The following is an 18,264-nucleotide window of genomic DNA, read 5'->3' on the forward strand; positions in this document are numbered from 1 at the left end:
CACTTACCCCTTCTCTTCTTCCTTTTTTCTCCATCTTCTCCAAGCTCACCCTCCTCATTGTCATCCTCCTCTGACCCACTGATGTCAGAGCCTGAAACTTCTTCACCTTGGACAGAAATTTAACAACAATTTTAGTCTGTACCAAGTCAGCAGCTATTTAGAAAATGTCTATATCCATTCTCTTAAGCTTGCGTTGCTCAAACACAAATAGAAAATCTATTTAAATGGTCACAGACAGTGTATCTGACAAGCGGGTGAAGACTGAGGATCCCTGAGGTTTGCTGACAAGCCAGCCCAGCCTACTTGGGGAGTTCCAGGTCAGTGAGAAAGCCTGTCTTCCCCTAGCTCAGCAAAAAAGTGGACAGTATCTGAGGAACAACACCCCTTCTGTCCTCATCTCTAAGCATGTGCACATGCATATAATTACATACAACCACATGTACAATGTACACAGAAATTTTATTTTCCTTTTTTAGAAAAAGTAATTTTTGAGATAGGTTCTACCTATGTAGCTCCGGCTGGCCTGGAACTCATAGCACTCTGCCTACATTTGTCTCCTGAGTGCTGGGGTTAAAGATGTATACCTTCATGCTAGCTTTAAATTTTATTTTTATAGCCCTAAAAGAGAAGTTAAAATCTGACCCACTGTGAGTACAGGTGTAAGCATACGCAGGTCTTATGTGCTAGCATTTGCATTTTTTTGCATTTGCATTTTTAAAAATTCGATAATTAGCTGGTTGGTGTTGTATGCCTTTGTTCTCAGCACTGGGGAGGCAGAGGCAGGCCTTTGCCTACAGAACATAGAGTCAGAAGGACACAAATAAAGTGAAACATATTACAAAGAATGTAATGACTTAAGACTCTGCCAGCACAGTATGCATAAGGACTCGAACATGTGCATCCAATGCACACAGCCACACCACTCACAAGGACCAAGAAGTGCAGCAACACCTGGCTGTGGTGGCGCACACCTTTAATTCCAGCACTTGGGAGGCAAGGCAGGCAAATCTCTAAGTTCGAAGCCAGCCTGGCCTACATAATGAGTTCCAGGACAGTCAGGGCTACAGAAAGCCACCCTGTCTTGAAGAAAGAGAGGAGATGGGGGGAGAGGAGAAAGAGAGAGATAAATGAAATATCAAAATGAAGGCATGCAGTTCAGCAATAACTGGGAAATGAAAGATCTTAGAGCACAAACTGACTACAAATGCCACCTAGTGGCCATTTTTTAAAAAAAACGCCAACTTTATTATCTGTGAAGTGGTTCTCTACTGCTTTTTTCAGAACCTGGCTTTCCCCACACTAGTGGCAGTTGGCACCTCTGGGTTTTCTCCAGAGACTCCAATGGCTTGGACTCCTGGCCTGTCACCTGCTGCACAGGGAGCTCTCCGTCAGTCATAGAGGGTTCAGAACCACCATTCGTCAGGACTTCAAACTTTCTTTTGCTATTGTTTTGGTTTTTCAAGATGGGGTTTCTCTGTGTAGCCTTAGCTGTCCTGGAATTCATTCTGTAGACCAGGCTAGCCTCAAACTCAGACTGTCCTGCCTCTGCCTCCCAAGTGCTGGGATTAAAAGCGTGGACCACCATCATTGGTTGGGACTTCAAAATTTGTAACCTTCTAGATGGTCTTAGAAAACATTTTCTTAGAAGACACATATTCCTCAGAAATATTTTTAAATGTCGATGTTAGGGTCCAACAAAGGGCTCAACAGGTAAAATATTTGCCCTCTAAGCCTGACATGAGTTCAATCTCCAGAACCAGAGTGCAAGGACAGAACCAGTTCCCACAGGTGTCCTCTGATCTTCATACATACACCATGGCATGTGTGTGTTTGCACCCACACATGTCCAACACACACAGAGGTACACACATAGATCCTTTAAATACCAACGCTAGAGGCTATTGCTTGGCAGGTCGTTTTGGAAGCAAATGCAGTGGTCACCAACATGCCTCAGCTGACAGTAATCTTTGAGAAGTTACCTTCCTCGAGCTTTTTCTTCAGCTCTTCTATTTCCTTCTGGAACTGGCGGAGCAGAGCATCCTTAGGGTCTTCGTTAATTCTCGCTTTGTTTTTAATGTTCTTGGCACGGTTGGCATACCGCAAGGTACTGATGGTTTCATCGTAATTATAATCTGCTGGCCCAATATTTGCACACTGTTGAATTAGAAACATAAATCATTCTACACCACTAATACCACCATCAACAAACATTCAAACCACATATGCAGACTGGTCTTCTAAAAACCAGAATCAATCATACAGGTATGGAAACAGTACAACCATGGGCAATTAATTACATGTTGTATTACACAAAGAAAAGGAATTGATTTGTAAAATGCTATTCACATCAACTATGGACATAAATTAGAATCTTAAATTGGCCATGACTGAAGTCTTACCATCATGGTTTTTGAGTTCCCTCCTAAAGAATCCTGCAGGAGACGTGTCAGTTTAGAGTTTCGATACGGCACATGCGTGCTTTTTCCATCCACCAAGGCAGAAATGACATTGCCCAGGGTGGAGAGTGAAAGATTGATTTTTGTAGCTTCCTTGAGACGTTGTCCTGTGGCTCCAGTCTTTGCTTGTCTTTCTGACCCCTGGCAAGAAAAAGACAAAAATAAACTAAAAGTTTTTTAAAATCAAGAATACACTTCTAAAATCTGGGTTTTAAAGTAATTTAAGCAAATTCATGTAACGTCTGGAATTCACTTCAAAATAATGAGGGGAGAAGTAGGAACAGGCAAAGAGCCCAGGCAGGAGATGAAACAGTACAGATACTACTACTAGATCTACTGTCAGCTACCCCACAATAACAAGTAATTTTAAATCACATGCACCACACCTTTTGGCTTTAATTTTTATTAACAGATAAACAAACCACAGGGACAAACTTTCCCTTAAGTAGCATCCTGCTACTTACTGCAAGATCCACGAGATGCAGCTTCCCCATCCTGACATGCATGTTTCCATCGACGCCTTTCTCACTACATTCTATAGTAATTGTAAAGATGGCATGGGATCTTGAACTATGCTCATTCATGTTAGTTGCACCAACAGAACCTTAAAAAAAAAGAAAAAATCCTTAAAAACTGTAACAGAATAACAGAATGCCCTTATGCTTATTTGTGTGTGTGTGTGTGTGTGTTTTCTTTGTTTGTTTGTTTTTTGTTTCAATGGGGTGTCCTGTAGCCCAGGCTATCCTTGAACTTTGATCTCCTATCTTTACCTCTGGAGTACCACCACCCACAGTTTAGAGTGCTGGGGATTGACCCAGGCCTTGATGCATGCTAGATAAGCACTCTACCAATTGATCTACTCTCAGCCCAGAGAGTGCCTTTGTTAATTAAACACCTGAAACATTTAAAACATCACGGTCAAAGCCACTGACTATGACTAACTATAAGTGACAGGTATGTTTGGTCACTGTACAGTTCTTTTATAATTCACACTATAATTAAAGAATCTGTACTCACATTAAAACATAATCATAGCATAACATTCTTCACTTCATCCTCAAATATTAAAGTATAATCACATAATAATATTCTTCACTTGACTCCCAAATATTACTATGTAAAGATTATAACTATCTACGAAGCTGGACGTGGTAGTGTGTACTTAGGAGACCAAGGCAGGAGAACACATCAAGCTAGGTAACCTAGGCCAGCCTTGGCAACATAGCAAGATCTCCTCTCTTCAAAAACTATTATATCACAAGAAGAAACACATGCTGAATAACTGGGAAAAAAATGCTGACAACTTTCTCTAGAGAGTTATGTTTGGGACTCCAAACTACAGAATGATTTGCACACACACATTAGATGATGCAGGAGGAATCAGGGTTACACACACTGAAATAGAGAGGATCAGAAAGATCCAACCCAACACTGGTTAATCAGCTAAGTCACTACAGAGCCATTAAAAACATGAGGTGGATCCATATCCAGTAACATCAAAAGATGCCTATCCCACAGGAACTTTGTTAAAACATGAAGAGCTGGGCATAGATGGTTTGAGTATTTAATCTCAGAGCTCAGGAGGCAGAAGCAGGTGGAACTCTGAGGCAACTTCATTTATACATCAAGTTCCAGGCCAACCAGGGCTACATGTGAGACTTTGCTAAAAACAAAAACAAACAAATTTTAACTCATGCTAAACAATCAGTGTGGAATTCATTTTTTGTAATCCTAGTACTTAGGAGGCTAAGGCAGGAGGATCACAAGTTTGAGGACAGCATGGGCAAGATAGTTCTGTCTGGCTTAAAACTTTATGTAGACAAAGCTGGCCTCAAACTCAGAGGTTCATCTGCCTCTGCCTCCTGAATACTAGGATTAAAGATATATGCTATCACACCTGGCAAGATTTGTATCCTTTAGATTAAAAATCTAGTAACAATTACTAGAAAGAGAAAATGTAATTTTGCTTTTCTTTTCCAGAAGGGAAGCAGTATATATTCTGGCTAACTCAGACTAATAGCCTAGGTTCAAACACTCACCCTACCACTTAGCAATTGTATTACCTTAGACATGGTATTTAAACTACATCTGTGTCCTTATTTATGAAGTAGGAACTTCATATCCCTATAGACTACACTGAAGACTAATTGACCATCCCCATAAAGCATACAGCACAAAATACCTCCCACTCATTAAACTAAGTAGGCAATCAAAATGTTACCAATTTTAATGAGCAAGCCATAACAGTATGACAGTGTCAAAGACTGGCACTACTAAGAGGCTGGAGAGGATTTTGGTGGCATACACTTTTAATACCAGCACTTAGAAGGTAAAACAGGCATATCTCTGTGAGTATCAGGCCCACCTGGTATATATAGTAAGTTCCAGGACAGCCAAGACTATGTAGAGAGATCCTGCATCAAGAAAACAAAAACAAACAAACAAAGAGACTGGACAGGTGGCCATGAAGTTAGGAGTGTCTACATGTCTACTGTTCTTCAGAGGACCAGGGTTTGGTTCCTGGCACTCTTGACTGATCACATTTGTAACTCCAGTGCCAGGAAATCTTACTCCTTCTTCTGACATTTGTGGGTATTGCATACATGTGATGCAGCACTTACATGCATGCCGGCAAAACTCAAAAGTCTCATACAAATAAAATAAAAAGTCTTACTAGGATAGTAAGACACTGTCTTGAAAGGGAGGAAGGATTAATTAGTACTAATAAAAAGAAAATTTCAGTCATAATGAAAAACAATCTATGTTATTGTTCACTTATATATGTTCCCTAGATAGTAAATAAGTGAACTTTAAAAAGAAATTCAGCAGACAGGGGTTGGTGAACCATGCCTTTCATCCCAGCACTCAAGAGGCAGAGGCAAGCGAATCTCTGTGAGTTCGAGGCCAGCCAAGTCTACAGAGCTAATTCCAGGACAGGCTCCACAATAAGAGAAACCCTGTCTTGAAAAACCAAAAAGAGAGAAAGAAAAATTCTGTAATACAGAGAAACCCTGTCTCTAAAAACAAAACAAAACAAAACAAAAGAAACAAACAAAAGTTCAACCTTGGGGCTGGAGAGGTGGCTCAGAGGTTAAGAGCACTGGCTGCTCTTCCAGAAGTCCTGAGTTCAATTCCCAGCAACCACTTCGTGGCTCACAATCATTTATAATAAGATCTGGTGTCTTTTCCTGGCCTGCAGGCATGCATACAGAACACTGTATATATAATAAAGATTAACAAAAAATTCAACCTCTATGGTGCAAAAGCCATTATTTATTTGCTTCTCAATCAGCATTTGAATATAGGCATTTCATCACAATTATATACCACACTTACGATTTTTGTGACCTAATGTCATGATTCTATCCATGTCATCAGCATTATTGACCACATAAGCTGATAAATCTTTGATATATACTCCCACATCAGGTCTTTCTTTAACCTAAAAAGCAAACAAAAATCATGCTATGGCTTTATATTTGTAACAATAAGTTTCCCAGTTACTTATTGAGCATCTATTGTTATATGTGGGAAGATAGTTGAACATGGTTGTAAACAATGCCCATAATCTCAAAGGTGATAATAAATCAGTACAAATTAATACTGCACACAAAATTGTTTGTGATGATGCCATGAATAATATACAAGACAGTATGAGAGGATAGTTCACTGTGTGTGTGTGTGTGTGTGTGTGTGTGGCGTGCGTGCATGTGTGTGTTTTGTGCATGCCAGGGCACACACGAAGTCAGAAGACATGTGGGAACTGGTTCTCCCCTTCCACATGTGAATACCAAAGATTAAACTCAGGTCCTCAGGCTTAGTGTCAAAGTCCCTTTACCTGTTGAACCATCTTGCCAGTCCTGGGAATGTATTCAAGGACAAGCTAGCCAAAGGAACAGGGCAAATTTCTGCCATGTGATATTTAACCTAAAACTTACAAAAATAGAAGGCAGACTGATTTGGTGTAGAACACCGGCAAGGATCTTTAAATAGAAAAATCAAACTGGGCACTTACAAAAATAAAAACATTCCAATACTAATGTTTAAAAGGCTCATCTTTTCTTGTTTGTCTTGTAGCTTAAAATATTTTTAAGACGACAATATCTCCCAAATTTAGCACCCGAACTCAGCAGCTATGCTCAAATGAGTTTGTACTTATAAATGATACATGGCGGTAGTTTTTTAAAGTACCTTGTACAAAAAGGACCTTAATTTGGTAAGCACTCTATTCCAATTTTTTCATATTTCTTTTTATTTATTCTTTTCTCACACAGAACATCCCGACCACAGCCTCCCTTTCCTCCACTCCTCCCAGTCCCCATTTCCCTCTGCCCCTGAACCTCCCCTCTTTCCCCAGGCCCTTCAGAAAAGAGCAGGCCTCCCAGTGATATCAACTGAACACAGCATTAACAACTATGGTGGTTTGAAAGAAAATGCCCCCCAAGGGGGAGTGGCACTAGCAGGAGGTGTGGCCTTGTTGAAGGAAGTTATATCACTGTGGGGGAGGGCTTTAGGTCTCTTTTGATCAAGCTTCCCTCATGTAACTGTCAGTTGACTTCCTGTTGCCTGCAAGCCAAGGCATAGCCAGTACCACATCTGCCTGCATTCTACCATGCTCCCCAAAAGTGATGATTATGGACTGAACCTCTGAAACTGTAAGTGAACCACCCCAATTAAATGTTTCCTTTGTAAGAGTTGCTGTGGTCAGATGGGCGTGGTAACATTTGCCTTTAGTCCCAGCACTCAGGAGTCAGAGGCAGGTGGAGCTCTGTTCGAGGCCAGCCTGATTCATAAACTGAGTTCCAGGATAGCCAGAACTGTTACATAGGAAAACCCTGCCTCAAAAAACCAAAAGAGAGAGATGCCATGGTCATGATGTCTAGTCATGCAGTAAAACTAGACACAAACCCTTATATCCAAGCTGGATGAGGTAACCCAGTATGAGGAAAAGGGTACTAAGAACAGATAAAAGAGTCAAAGGCACCTCCACTCCCACTGTTAGGAGTCCCACAAACACCCCAAGCTTTGCACACAGCATGTGTGCAAAGGACCTAGCGCAGACTCATGCAGACTCCATGACTACTGCTGTAGTCTCTGTGAGCCCCTTTGAGTCCAGCTTACTCGATTCTGTGGGCCATGTTCTCAACCCCTCTGGCTTCTACAATCCTTCCCAGCTTCTGCAGGGTTCCTCAAGCACTGACTAATGTTTGGGTGTGGGTCTCTGTATCTGTTCCCATCAGCTGCCAGGAGAGGCCTCTCTGATGACAATTGGGCTAGGCACTGGTCTATAAGTACAGCAGTCTATTCTAATTTTTTTTTTTCAAAACAGGATTTCTCTGTATAGCTCTGGTTGTCTTGGGACTCACTCTGTAGACTAGGCTGGCCTTGAACTCAGAGCTCCACCTGCCTCTGCCTCCTGAATGCTGGGATTAAAGGCATGCACCACCACCACATGAACTCCAATTTTTATCTTAACTCCAATTCCATCCTTACCTCCAACCGTTGTGTCTGATCCTTGCCCAAAAGGTCTCGAACTTCTTCATTATATATCTCCAAGTATGACACTCGAACTAAAAACCTGCAAGAACAAAGGAATATTCGATTCTTAAATAAGTTTATAAATTTGATGCCTTGAGCTCTTTCTCAGGTCTGTACCTCTCAATATTAGGAAATGGAAGCACTTTCTCACCTTGTGTCACCCTCTGCTTTTGCGATGTGACCAAATATGTGAGCAAATGAGTTTGGGATGACTCCTCTGAGCCCCGGCACGGCACGGACACCTTCCATAGTGAAAGTTTTGCCTGTCCCAGTCTGTCCATATGCAAAAATGGTCCCTGAGAATGGTGCAGAAAGTCTGTTATTTCCAGAGTCTGATGATCCAGGACAATGAATCCTAAATTAAGCTGTTACATAAGATACTCTCTAAACTAAAACTTCATTCTAAAACTGGACACAATGGAACGCATCTTTAATCCCAGCACTGGAAAGGAAGTGGTGAGAGGATCATTGCAAGGGCAGCCTGGGCTACGTAGTAAACCTGTCTCCAAAACAACAACAACAAAAGCCAAATGGTGGTGGCATACCTTTAATGCCAGCTAGCACTCAGAGGCATTAAAGTTTCAGGACAGCCAAAGTTACACAGAGAAACCCTGTCTCAAAAACAAAAACATATTCTAATACACATGCAACCTTTAATATCAAATTGTACAATAGGTGTCAAGTATTAGCCAGGTGGTGGCAGCACACCTTTGATCCCAGCACTCAGGAGGCAGAGGCAGGTAGATTGTGAGTTTGAGGCCAGCCTGATCTACAGAGTGAGTAGCAGGACAGGCTCCAAAGCTACACAAAGAAACCGACCAAGATGGAGTAATAAAGATTAAACTAACCAAACACCCTGGCTAGAATTGAAAGTAGAAAAAAAAAATGAAAGCAATAGTTTTCAAAACAATTAATTAAAAAACAATCTAATCCAGTTGTGGTGTCATACACCTTTAGCTCAGCACTCAGGAGGCAGAGGCAGATAGATGTCTGAGTTTGAGGCCAGACGGGTCTACATAGTGAGTTCCAGGACAGTTAGAGCTACATAGAGAAGACCCTGCCTCAAAAGCCAAACAAAATTCTGGTTTCCATACTCCTGCCCTTAACTAAAGCCCCAAGGAAACTTCCTTATGCTGAAAACCAGAAACTGGCCAGGCCTGGGTGGGCTTACAGTGGGAGGTGTATGCTAGCCACCTCTTCAACCTCACCTAAGGACTGAGTGGGTCTCATTCATCCCAGTTCCTTAGCCTACAGCAGACACAGGAAAATGCTTGTTGAATATGGTCAAACACAGAGCTTAAGAAAGACCAACAAATCCAAGTCACAGAACAAGAGAAGGCCACAAAAAGAGAGGCCAGCAGACTTACAGTGAGAACTCCAAAATGAGGCTCGAGTGACCTAAGTCTGGAGGAGGCAACATCCTGGGGAAAGAGATTCAGGGAGAGCTCTGGACATTAGCAGAGGATGCTCAAGTATGAGTACCCACCAGAATACAAGTTGGAGGAAGGAAGCCATCTAATGGGAGTGGGGAGAAGCACATTTAGAGATTGGAAAGGACAGCCACTATTCACACTAGCCAAGAACAGACAGACTGGAAAACCCCACAATGTACAGGATGTTTAGTATAATACACAAAAGGATCTTACCTAAATAGTGGGGAAGGATGAACCACTGTGCTGGTCTTGAAAGAGATCTGAAACTAGGCATGGTGACACATGTCTATGATACCAGAAGTTAAGGGGCAGGAAAAGGAGGATTCAAGATCATCCTAGGCTACATGTGAGTCTGAGGCTAACTTGGGCTATATGGCAAGTTTGAGGTCAACCTAGGCTACATGAAACCCTGACTCCAAACCAACAAGAAAGAAAGGAAGAAAAAGGAGGGGGTGGGTGAGGGAAAAATAAGAGAGAATGAGAATATGTCTCCCTAAAAGGATCAAACTGGTTTTCAAGTAACTGCTCTGAGAACAAATGTTTATAGGAACTAAAAAAGACCAAGAATTATGGTAAAATTCACAATGTCTAGCATCCAGCCAGAAATTGCCACGTCTACAAAAAAGCAAAATGATATGTCTATTAAAGAAATCAGTCAGGGCTGGAGAGATGATCAGAAGTTGAGAACGAGCACTGGCTGCTCTTCCAGAGGACCTGAGTTCAATTTCCAGCAACTACATGGTAGCTCACCACCACCTATAGGGGGATCTGATTGCCCTCTTCTGGCATAAAATTGTACATGCAGATACAGCACTCATACATAAAAGAAATAAATCTTTTTTTTTTTAAAAAAAGAATATTTTATAATAAAAGAAAAAAAGAAAAAGACAACAGTCAACTAAAACCAAGTCAAAGTAAGAGCAGCCAGAATTGGTGCCCAAGCAATCAACAGGGCTAGAGACACAAATGTGAGGCATGAAGACCCCAGGCATCTAGACACACAGACCACACAGCCCACAGTGTGGGGGACAGGAACGCAGTGAGAGTGCTACAGGCAAACGAGGCCTCATAAAGGGGATCAGTGCATCAGAAAACATAATCACACAAGCAAAAACCGAGAAGACAGAAAACAAAACTGGAGCAGAGCACCGGGCAGCCACAGGACAGTTTCAACGCTTCTACATATCTCTGGAGTTTTCAAAAGAAATGAGGACGAGGACTAAAAATATTTGAAGAAAGAACAGCAGAAAATTTCCCACAATGGATGCAATCTGTAATCTACAAATCCAAAAAGTTTAATACCACAATACAAAGAAAGACCCGACAAAGCACAGGACAATCAAATAAAGTGAAACCAACAACAAAGCAAAAAGTCTTCAAGGCAACTGTGGAGAAAGACATACTTGGGATGATGGTGGGGCGGCACCCCAGTAGGACTGCACTTTCAGGGCACTGAGACGCTTCTGTGCAGAGGCACTTGCCATGCTAATCTGGCCACCTGAGCCTGAACCCTGGAGCCACTGTGATGGCGCAAGAAGAGAACCAACTCCACAGAGATGTCCTCTGGCTTCCACTCAAGCCCTGCGGCCATGTACACGCCATTCTCCTCCTATTTCTCTCTCTTTCTCTCTCTCTCTCTCTCTCTCTCACAATCACCCACACATACACACACACACACACACAGAGAGAGAGAGAGAGAGAGAGACGTACACTTTTTAGAAAAGAAATGTGCTTTCAATATCAAAACACAAATGGATTAAAAGGACAGAGAAAGGACACAGTGTGTCTGTATCAATACCAGACACAGCCAGTTCCAGAGCAAAGAGTAAGGGGGATGATTTCACAGGGTTAAGGATGTAGCTTAGTCATAGAGCACTTCCTAGCAAGCAAGAAGCCCTGGGGCAGAAAAGAACAAAAACCCAAAACAGAAAGAACAATTACACACACACACACACACACACACACACACACACACACACACACACACGTCACCAAGATGGCAAATTCTAAGCATTAATGCACCTTCTCACAGAGCTCCAAAATATATAAAAAAGAAAGAACAAAAAGTAAGAAGCCCAGTATGGTAGTTTTTTTTTTTTTTTTTTTTTTTTAAGTATAAGGGTATGCATTTGATCTCCATCCCCCAACTCAGGGGCCAATACTAAAAATCAACTAGAATTACTAAGTTTAGCAAGGTTGCAGGACACAACGTTGCTAAATATATAAAATCAACTGCAAGTCATGCGACAGCACTTTGTGCCATTAGAGACCAACATTACCAAAATGACAGTAACAGATGCTGGCAAGGACACGAAGGCACTGGAATGCTCACATTGCTGGTAGGAATACGAAATGGTGATGTCACTATGCAATACCATTTGGCAGGTCTTCAAAGGTCAAATAAAGTTACCCCATTACTCGGGATTCCTACTCCTAGGTGTGTATGTTCAGAAAAGTTCAAAGCATGTACAAGAATATCCATAACAACATTATCCCTAACACTCAAATGTTCAACTGATAAATGTAGAAATAAAATGCATCCATACAATGGAATATTATTTGCTCACAAAATGAATGAATGCTGATACATTCTACAATAAGAATGAACCTAGAAGATTCTGTGCTAATGAAAGAAGCCAGATAAAGACTATGCCAGGGCAGGAAAACTGCAACAGAGCAGTGGCACTAAGAGGACCAAAGTGGCGGAGACTGAGGTCCAGAGTCCTCCTGGGTGGCTGTAAACAGTCTAAGAACACTGTGATCCACTGAAAACCTATGCTGTAAAATGATGAATGGATTTACTTCAATTTTATCTTAATAAGAAAAAATATTTAAAAAATGCATTTCTGTATATATATACATATATATTCATATACATTCATACATACATACAGGTATATACACATGTATGTTGTTGTTCTGTTTTTGTTTTGTTTTTTCCTGAGACAGTGTTTCTTTTCACAGCTTTGGCTGTCCTGGAACTAGCTCTGTAGACCAGGCTGGCCTCAAACTCACTGAGATCCACCTGCCTCTGCCTCCTGAGTGCTGGGATTAAAGGGGTGCCACTGCCCGTCACATTTCTGTATATCAACAATACTTAATCACAAGATAAAATTATGCACATAATTCTATTTACAATAGAATACTGAGAAGTGGGCAAGAGAGAGGCTGAATGGGTAAGACACTTGCCACCAAACCTAACAACCAAGTTTGATCCCTGGGATTTGCATTGTAGAAGGCAAGAAATGACTCCCCCAAGTTGTCTTCTGGTTGCTATACACATGTGCTCACACAAGTAAGTAAACATAATTTTTAAGCTTCTAATAATAACATGAAAACTATTAGAAGAAGTGAGAGCTTAATTAAGCAAAACATAAATAGATAGTCATGTTAAAGAAACTGAAGACTCCTTAGTGTCAATACAGCAGTTCAACACAGCAGTTCAACACAACTGGATCAATATTGCAAAGGCTATTTTACAGAAACTGCTAAGGTGTTTATAAAATCTACATGAAAATACAAAGGGCAAAACCAAGTTTGAAAACCAACAAAAAGACAAAACAAACAAACAAACAAACTCAGCCAAGTTGGAGGATGTAGTTGCTACCTAACTACAACAGCACTACAAAGCTACTGCTATCAAGGCAGACAGGCCATGGAATAGGACAAGTAGTGCAAAAGTAAGTACACATATTCATGAAGATTGCTTTTTGACATTCCCCCAATCCCCCAAAACCAATTCAACAGCAAAAGAAGGAACTTCTTGTTGGCTTTGTTTTGGGTGTTTTTGGTGGGGGGAGGGAAGCAAGGTTTCTCTGTGTACCCCCGACTTTCCTGGAACTTGCTTTGTAGCCAGACTGGCCTCAAACTCAGAGATCTGCCTGCTTCTGCCCCCAATCTGCCAGGATTGAAGGTACACACCACCACCATCAAACAATGCTGGAGTAATGGGGTATCTAACATATCTATATCTATATGTGTGCTTACCATTGGCAATCCAATTTCAGGGATCTATCCAAGACAAACTTTACGTCTTTACAAAAACATATAGCAGCATTACTTGTCTTAGCAAAAAGGCTATACTTCCATCAACTGGTAAATGGGCAGAATGTGTTACATAAAATAGAATGCAATTCAGAGAGGTGGAGGCTGGAGAATCAGGAAGGTGTTCCATTCTAGCCTCAACCACAAAAAAATTCAAGGTCAACCTGGACTATATGAGACCCTGTCTCAATTGAGAAACACAGTAGTATTAAAAAAAAATCACAAAATAAGTCAGGCATGGCAGCAAAAGCCTTTAATCCTAGCACTGGGGAGGGGCTAACCTGGCCTACAAACTGGCTATCCAGTTACAGGACAGCCAGCATTATTATTACACAGAGAAACCCTGGCTGCAACCAGGCTGGATTCTCAGCACCCAAACAGTGGCTTACAACCATCTTTAACTTCAGTCCCAAGGACTGACTGTTCTTTTCTGACTTCCATAAGCACTGCACACATGTAGTTCAAGCACAGACCTACACATAGGCAAAATAACTACACACATAAAATAAAAACAAAAAAATAAAAAGATCGATATTATGATGTCACTTAAATGAAATTTCAAAAAGAGAAAACTATGGTGTGTGACGGCAGATCAAAGGATGCAAGGTGGGAGGTTGAAAAAACACTGGAAAGGAATTCTTGAGGATGACATTAGGGTTCTAAACAGTACTGTGCTGAGCTCTCACAGCTGTATGTTTACCAAAACTCATCAAGCTGTCGTTGCAATAGGTAAACTTATCTTACTAGGTATTACTTTTACAAGAATAAAATTTTATTTTTTTAAGCAAGCCGCATATTCACTCACCATTGTAGCCTTCCAGAACAGAATCAATAATAGGTCTTGCAGTTAAGTTATATACATCAAGTTGTTTACTTTCTGGTCCAAAAACAGTATCAAAAGTAAATGTCTTTGGAGGTTCGTTGGAAGAATCAGTCTTATGGACGGTGATAGTTCCCCTCATCTCATCCACGCTGACGGCCTGTCTATAGCACATTGATTTCTCTCTTTCATTGAGGGGCCGGCACCTAACAACAACCTTCACATTATCACAGCTCTCTGGCTTCTCGGATTTATTGATCTGGTGGAGACAATGTTTACAAAGAATGAAATGAACATTCATATTGCCCTAAACTTATCACTGAAAAAGGCTACTTTTCTACCTCAGCATCCTGAATGTGCCAAGATGCCACAAGTCTTTGTTAAATGCAATTAAAGATCTATACATATACAGAAAGGATGCCAAAAGGAAATTTCTTTTGCAATACAAGAGAGGAGACCTTGTTTACATCTGTAGTAAATGCTTTGAATGCAGAAAATTAACTAGTATATATGACATGTGCTCAACAGTCCCCGACATCTTCTGAATTTCCTGCCTGCAAAAAAAGCACAAGTGAACATGGTTGACAAGCTTTATCAAGAATGTGAAAGGTCATTATAGACACTATGGTGCACTTCAGGAGGCAGAGGTAGGTGGATCTCTGTGAGTTTGAGACGAGCCTATATGTGAGACCCTGTCTCAAAACAAACCAACAATGTATGAGGTCCTTTGCTCTCCCACGGCATCCAGTTTCATTTCCTAGGATGCATTTGTAAAATTCTTATCATATAAAACACCCATACATGACTTACCATCTCTACAGAAGATAACAGTTAAGCACAGAGAAGGCCAATGGCATACAAGGAAAAAAGTCTAATGAATGTTTGTATAAAGTTTTGATGTTCACAATCTTACATGACTAAGGAACTAAGTCAAAACTATCAATATGCTTCTCTCCAACTCAGCCTTCATCACCTTAAGCTAAGTCACATCACCTGGGCCTGGCATTACTGTCTCCTGTGCTCCTGCATCTAATTAAGCTGCCTTTCAATCTGTCCTCCTACGTGATCGTGTTAACACAAATCAAATCATGATACTCTCCAATGGAAAACTCTTCCACAGATGACAAGCCCAAAATAAAAAACATTATGGCAGTATAGAAAGGTCTCTAGGTTTCACAAAATACTCCAGCTCTTCTCAGCCACAACAGCCTGGGTTTCATGATCTTTGCCTGGAGTCCTTCTTCACTTAGATAATATCTATTTATCCTTCCGTTTTCAGCTCAGCAGCCACTTCCTTTGGGAACACTTCTCTGACTAGGTCAAATGCTTTTTTTCTTTTCTCTGAGAGCACATCCTGCTTTTTAAGGATACAGTTTTACTCTTGTTTGCTCCTTGATTGATGTCTGATATTCTGTTTTCACCTGAGTTCCAACAAGAATTCAGCCCATAAAATTCTTTTATTTGGCTCAAAGTGTTTTCATTTTGTTCTGATACAGGGCCTCATGATACAGGGCAGCCTGGAACTCACTAAATGCCAAAGATAGTCTTGAATTCTCTCTTATTTTTTATTTTAATGTACTATTTATTTGTTATTTCATTTTATTTTTGGTGTTTTGAGACAGGCTTTCTCTGTGTAACAGCCATGGCTATTCTTGATTTGCTCTGTAGTCCAGGCTGGCCTTGAACTCACAGAGATCTGCCTGTCTATGCCTCTTCATTGCTGGGATTAAAGGCATGTGCCACCACAACTAGGCTGCAATTTAAGTCTTTTGAAAACAAAAGTATCTGTAAGCCAACATTCTTCCATGGCAACATCTTCCAAGTCACTGGAGCCTATTTCTATCATATTCCACTCATCCACTTCATTTATTAAGACTGTCTGTTCTCTGTTAGTGTGTATGGTTTTCACCTCTGCCTCAGAAGGCAAGCTTCTCTTTCTCCACAGGGGGAAAAAAAAAACTTGGCAAATGGGGCTGGAGACATGGCTCAGTGGTTAAGAGCATTTGGTACTCTTGCAGAGGACCTGGGTTGGAGTTTTCAACACACACATGGCAGTTCATCACTGCTTATAACTCCAGTTCCAAGAGTCACATGCCCTCTTCTGCCTTCCCCTGGCATGTGATTGCACATATATGCATTCAGGCAAACACTTATACACATAAAATTAAATTTTAAAGATGCCTGGCAAGTTTTGTTCAACCAACACTACCACTTACACGGTTAGCATATATACAGCTGATGTCCAGTATTTATTGAATTAATACCTTGGCAATACATTATTTATGGTGGATATGCCTGAGGATTCAGAAAGCAAAGTCAGCCACAAGCCAACAGAAGCCAGGCACACACTTTTAATTCCAGCAACCAGAAGCCAGAAGGTGGTGGTACACACCTTTAATCCTAGTACTCAGGATTAAGAGTCCAAGGCCACCCAGATCTATACAAGATTGATCCAATCCTAAAGAGAAATAGCTCACACAAAGATGATATAAGCACCTGGAACCACATGCCTTTAATCCCAGCATTAAGGACGTATAGAAGACAGGAGCAAGGTCTCAGTATCAGGCATTCATTCTCCAGCCTCATTGAGAATAGGAATGCCCCAGCCCTTTTAGAGGTAGGAGCTCTGTGGCAGCTTGCCTTCTTTGCTTCCCTGATCTTCAAGTTGAAGATCAGGGTCTTTGGGTCTTTTATTGATTCGTACTACAAATGTCGTAAAAGCAATAAACAGAAGCAAACATTGAGCCAGGCGCTGGTGGTGCACATCTTTAATCCCAGCACTCAGGAGGCAGAGGCAAGGGAATCTCTTGTCTACCGAGCAAGTTCCAGGACAGCCAAGGCTACACAGAGAAACCCCATCTCGAAAAACCAAAAAGAAAAAAAAAAAGAAAAGTAAAGAAAAGAAAAAAAGGAAGAAAAGAAAAAGAAACGCTGACCATTTTGTGCAGAATGCCAACCCCTGTCCTTCAAGTGTCCTGTGCATTATTTTATTTCGCGTTGATAAAAACCACAAGAAGTTTGTGCAGAAACTAAGGATCCTGACAATTTGAATATCTGTCGGCGGCCTCATAACCAATAAATAACCTTCCAGGGCTCAAGCCGTCTCCAATGAGACTTACAACCACCCCCTTATTATATATATATAGCACGATAACAATCCATGAAATTTTAGAAGGTAACCAAATCACCACTGCGTACTGACACCCTACAGGTTACATTTTGCACCATGAGCTAAGGCACCCGAGAGGAATGACAGCTTGCACCCAGGGGAGTCGGGGACCGAGAGTGGACTCTGGGGTCTCGGGCATTCTCACGACCCTCGCGGCCGCGCGCAGCCACCAAGTCCCCGCCGGGCGGAGCTTTTCTGTCAGTCAGACAGCGCGAGCCCGGCGGGATGCAGCAAGCAGTGGGACGACAGGGCGGGTCCCGGGTGCCCCCCACCCCACCCCGTGCGCGGAGGACCCAGCCCCGCCGCCCTTCCCCGCCCAGGCCTCGCGGCCCCGCCGCCCTGCCCCGCCCGCCCGCCCGCCGCTCGCTTCTATGGCAACGGCCGCGCCCCCGAGCTGGGCCGCCACGATGAGTAGGAGCCCCAGCGGCGGTCCTCACCGGCATGGTGGCCGCGTCCCGTGATCTATCGATGTCCCCGCTCGGGATGCAGCCCAACAACACCGCGTTTGCGGGCGACGTAGCCTGCAGGCGACCGAAACACCTTGGTGCTCTAGAGACTGCGGCTCACTCAGCGGCAGAGGGTAGTGCGCAGGCGCACTCTGAGCTAGCCCCGCCCAATCTCGGGTGCCCTCGGCTTCTTGAAGTACGCATGCGCAAGGGCTTTCGCGTTCATCTCCACGGACGCCAGACCGAGGTAGCGCCTGCGCGGTTCTGCAGGTCCTCAATGCTCCAAAGCCCTGGGGACACCTGGCTCGCTCAGATTGCGAGGGGCTCCTGGCGCAGGCACTATCCCAAGTGTTAAAAA

General features: G+C 42.2%; 1 protein-coding gene across 3 annotated transcripts in view; it reads right to left on the reverse strand.

Annotated features, from left to right (window-relative positions):
• Positions 1–18,016, reverse strand: part of Kif3a (kinesin family member 3A) — a 32,316-nt gene extending 14,300 nt beyond the window's left edge. For 2 of the 3 annotated variants that reach the window (XM_051180702.1, XM_051180701.1), the window contains exons 1-9: positions 17,898–17,998; positions 14,277–14,550; positions 8,146–8,290; positions 7,950–8,034; positions 5,793–5,898; positions 2,921–3,060; positions 2,400–2,597; positions 1,980–2,154; positions 8–106 (exon numbers count right to left, since the gene is read on the reverse strand). In XM_051180702.1, coding sequence (XP_051036659.1) covers positions 8–106; positions 1,980–2,154; positions 2,400–2,597; positions 2,921–3,060; positions 5,793–5,898; positions 7,950–8,034; positions 8,146–8,290; positions 14,277–14,550; positions 17,898–17,903 — 1,228 coding nt within the window. In that variant the 5' untranslated portion in view covers positions 17,904–17,998. Of the gene's footprint in view, positions 1–7; positions 107–1,979; positions 2,155–2,399; positions 2,598–2,920; positions 3,061–5,792; positions 5,899–7,949; positions 8,035–8,145; positions 8,291–14,276; positions 14,551–17,897 lie in introns of all 3 variants that reach the window. The other variant, XM_051180703.1, reaches the window with a different exon arrangement.
• Positions 18,017–18,264: the final 248 nt, after the last annotated feature.

The sequence above is a fragment of the Phodopus roborovskii genome, unplaced genomic scaffold (genome assembly GCF_943737965.1).
Source record: "Phodopus roborovskii unplaced genomic scaffold, PHOROB, whole genome shotgun sequence".
NCBI classification, from domain to species: domain Eukaryota; kingdom Metazoa; phylum Chordata; class Mammalia; order Rodentia; family Cricetidae; genus Phodopus; species Phodopus roborovskii.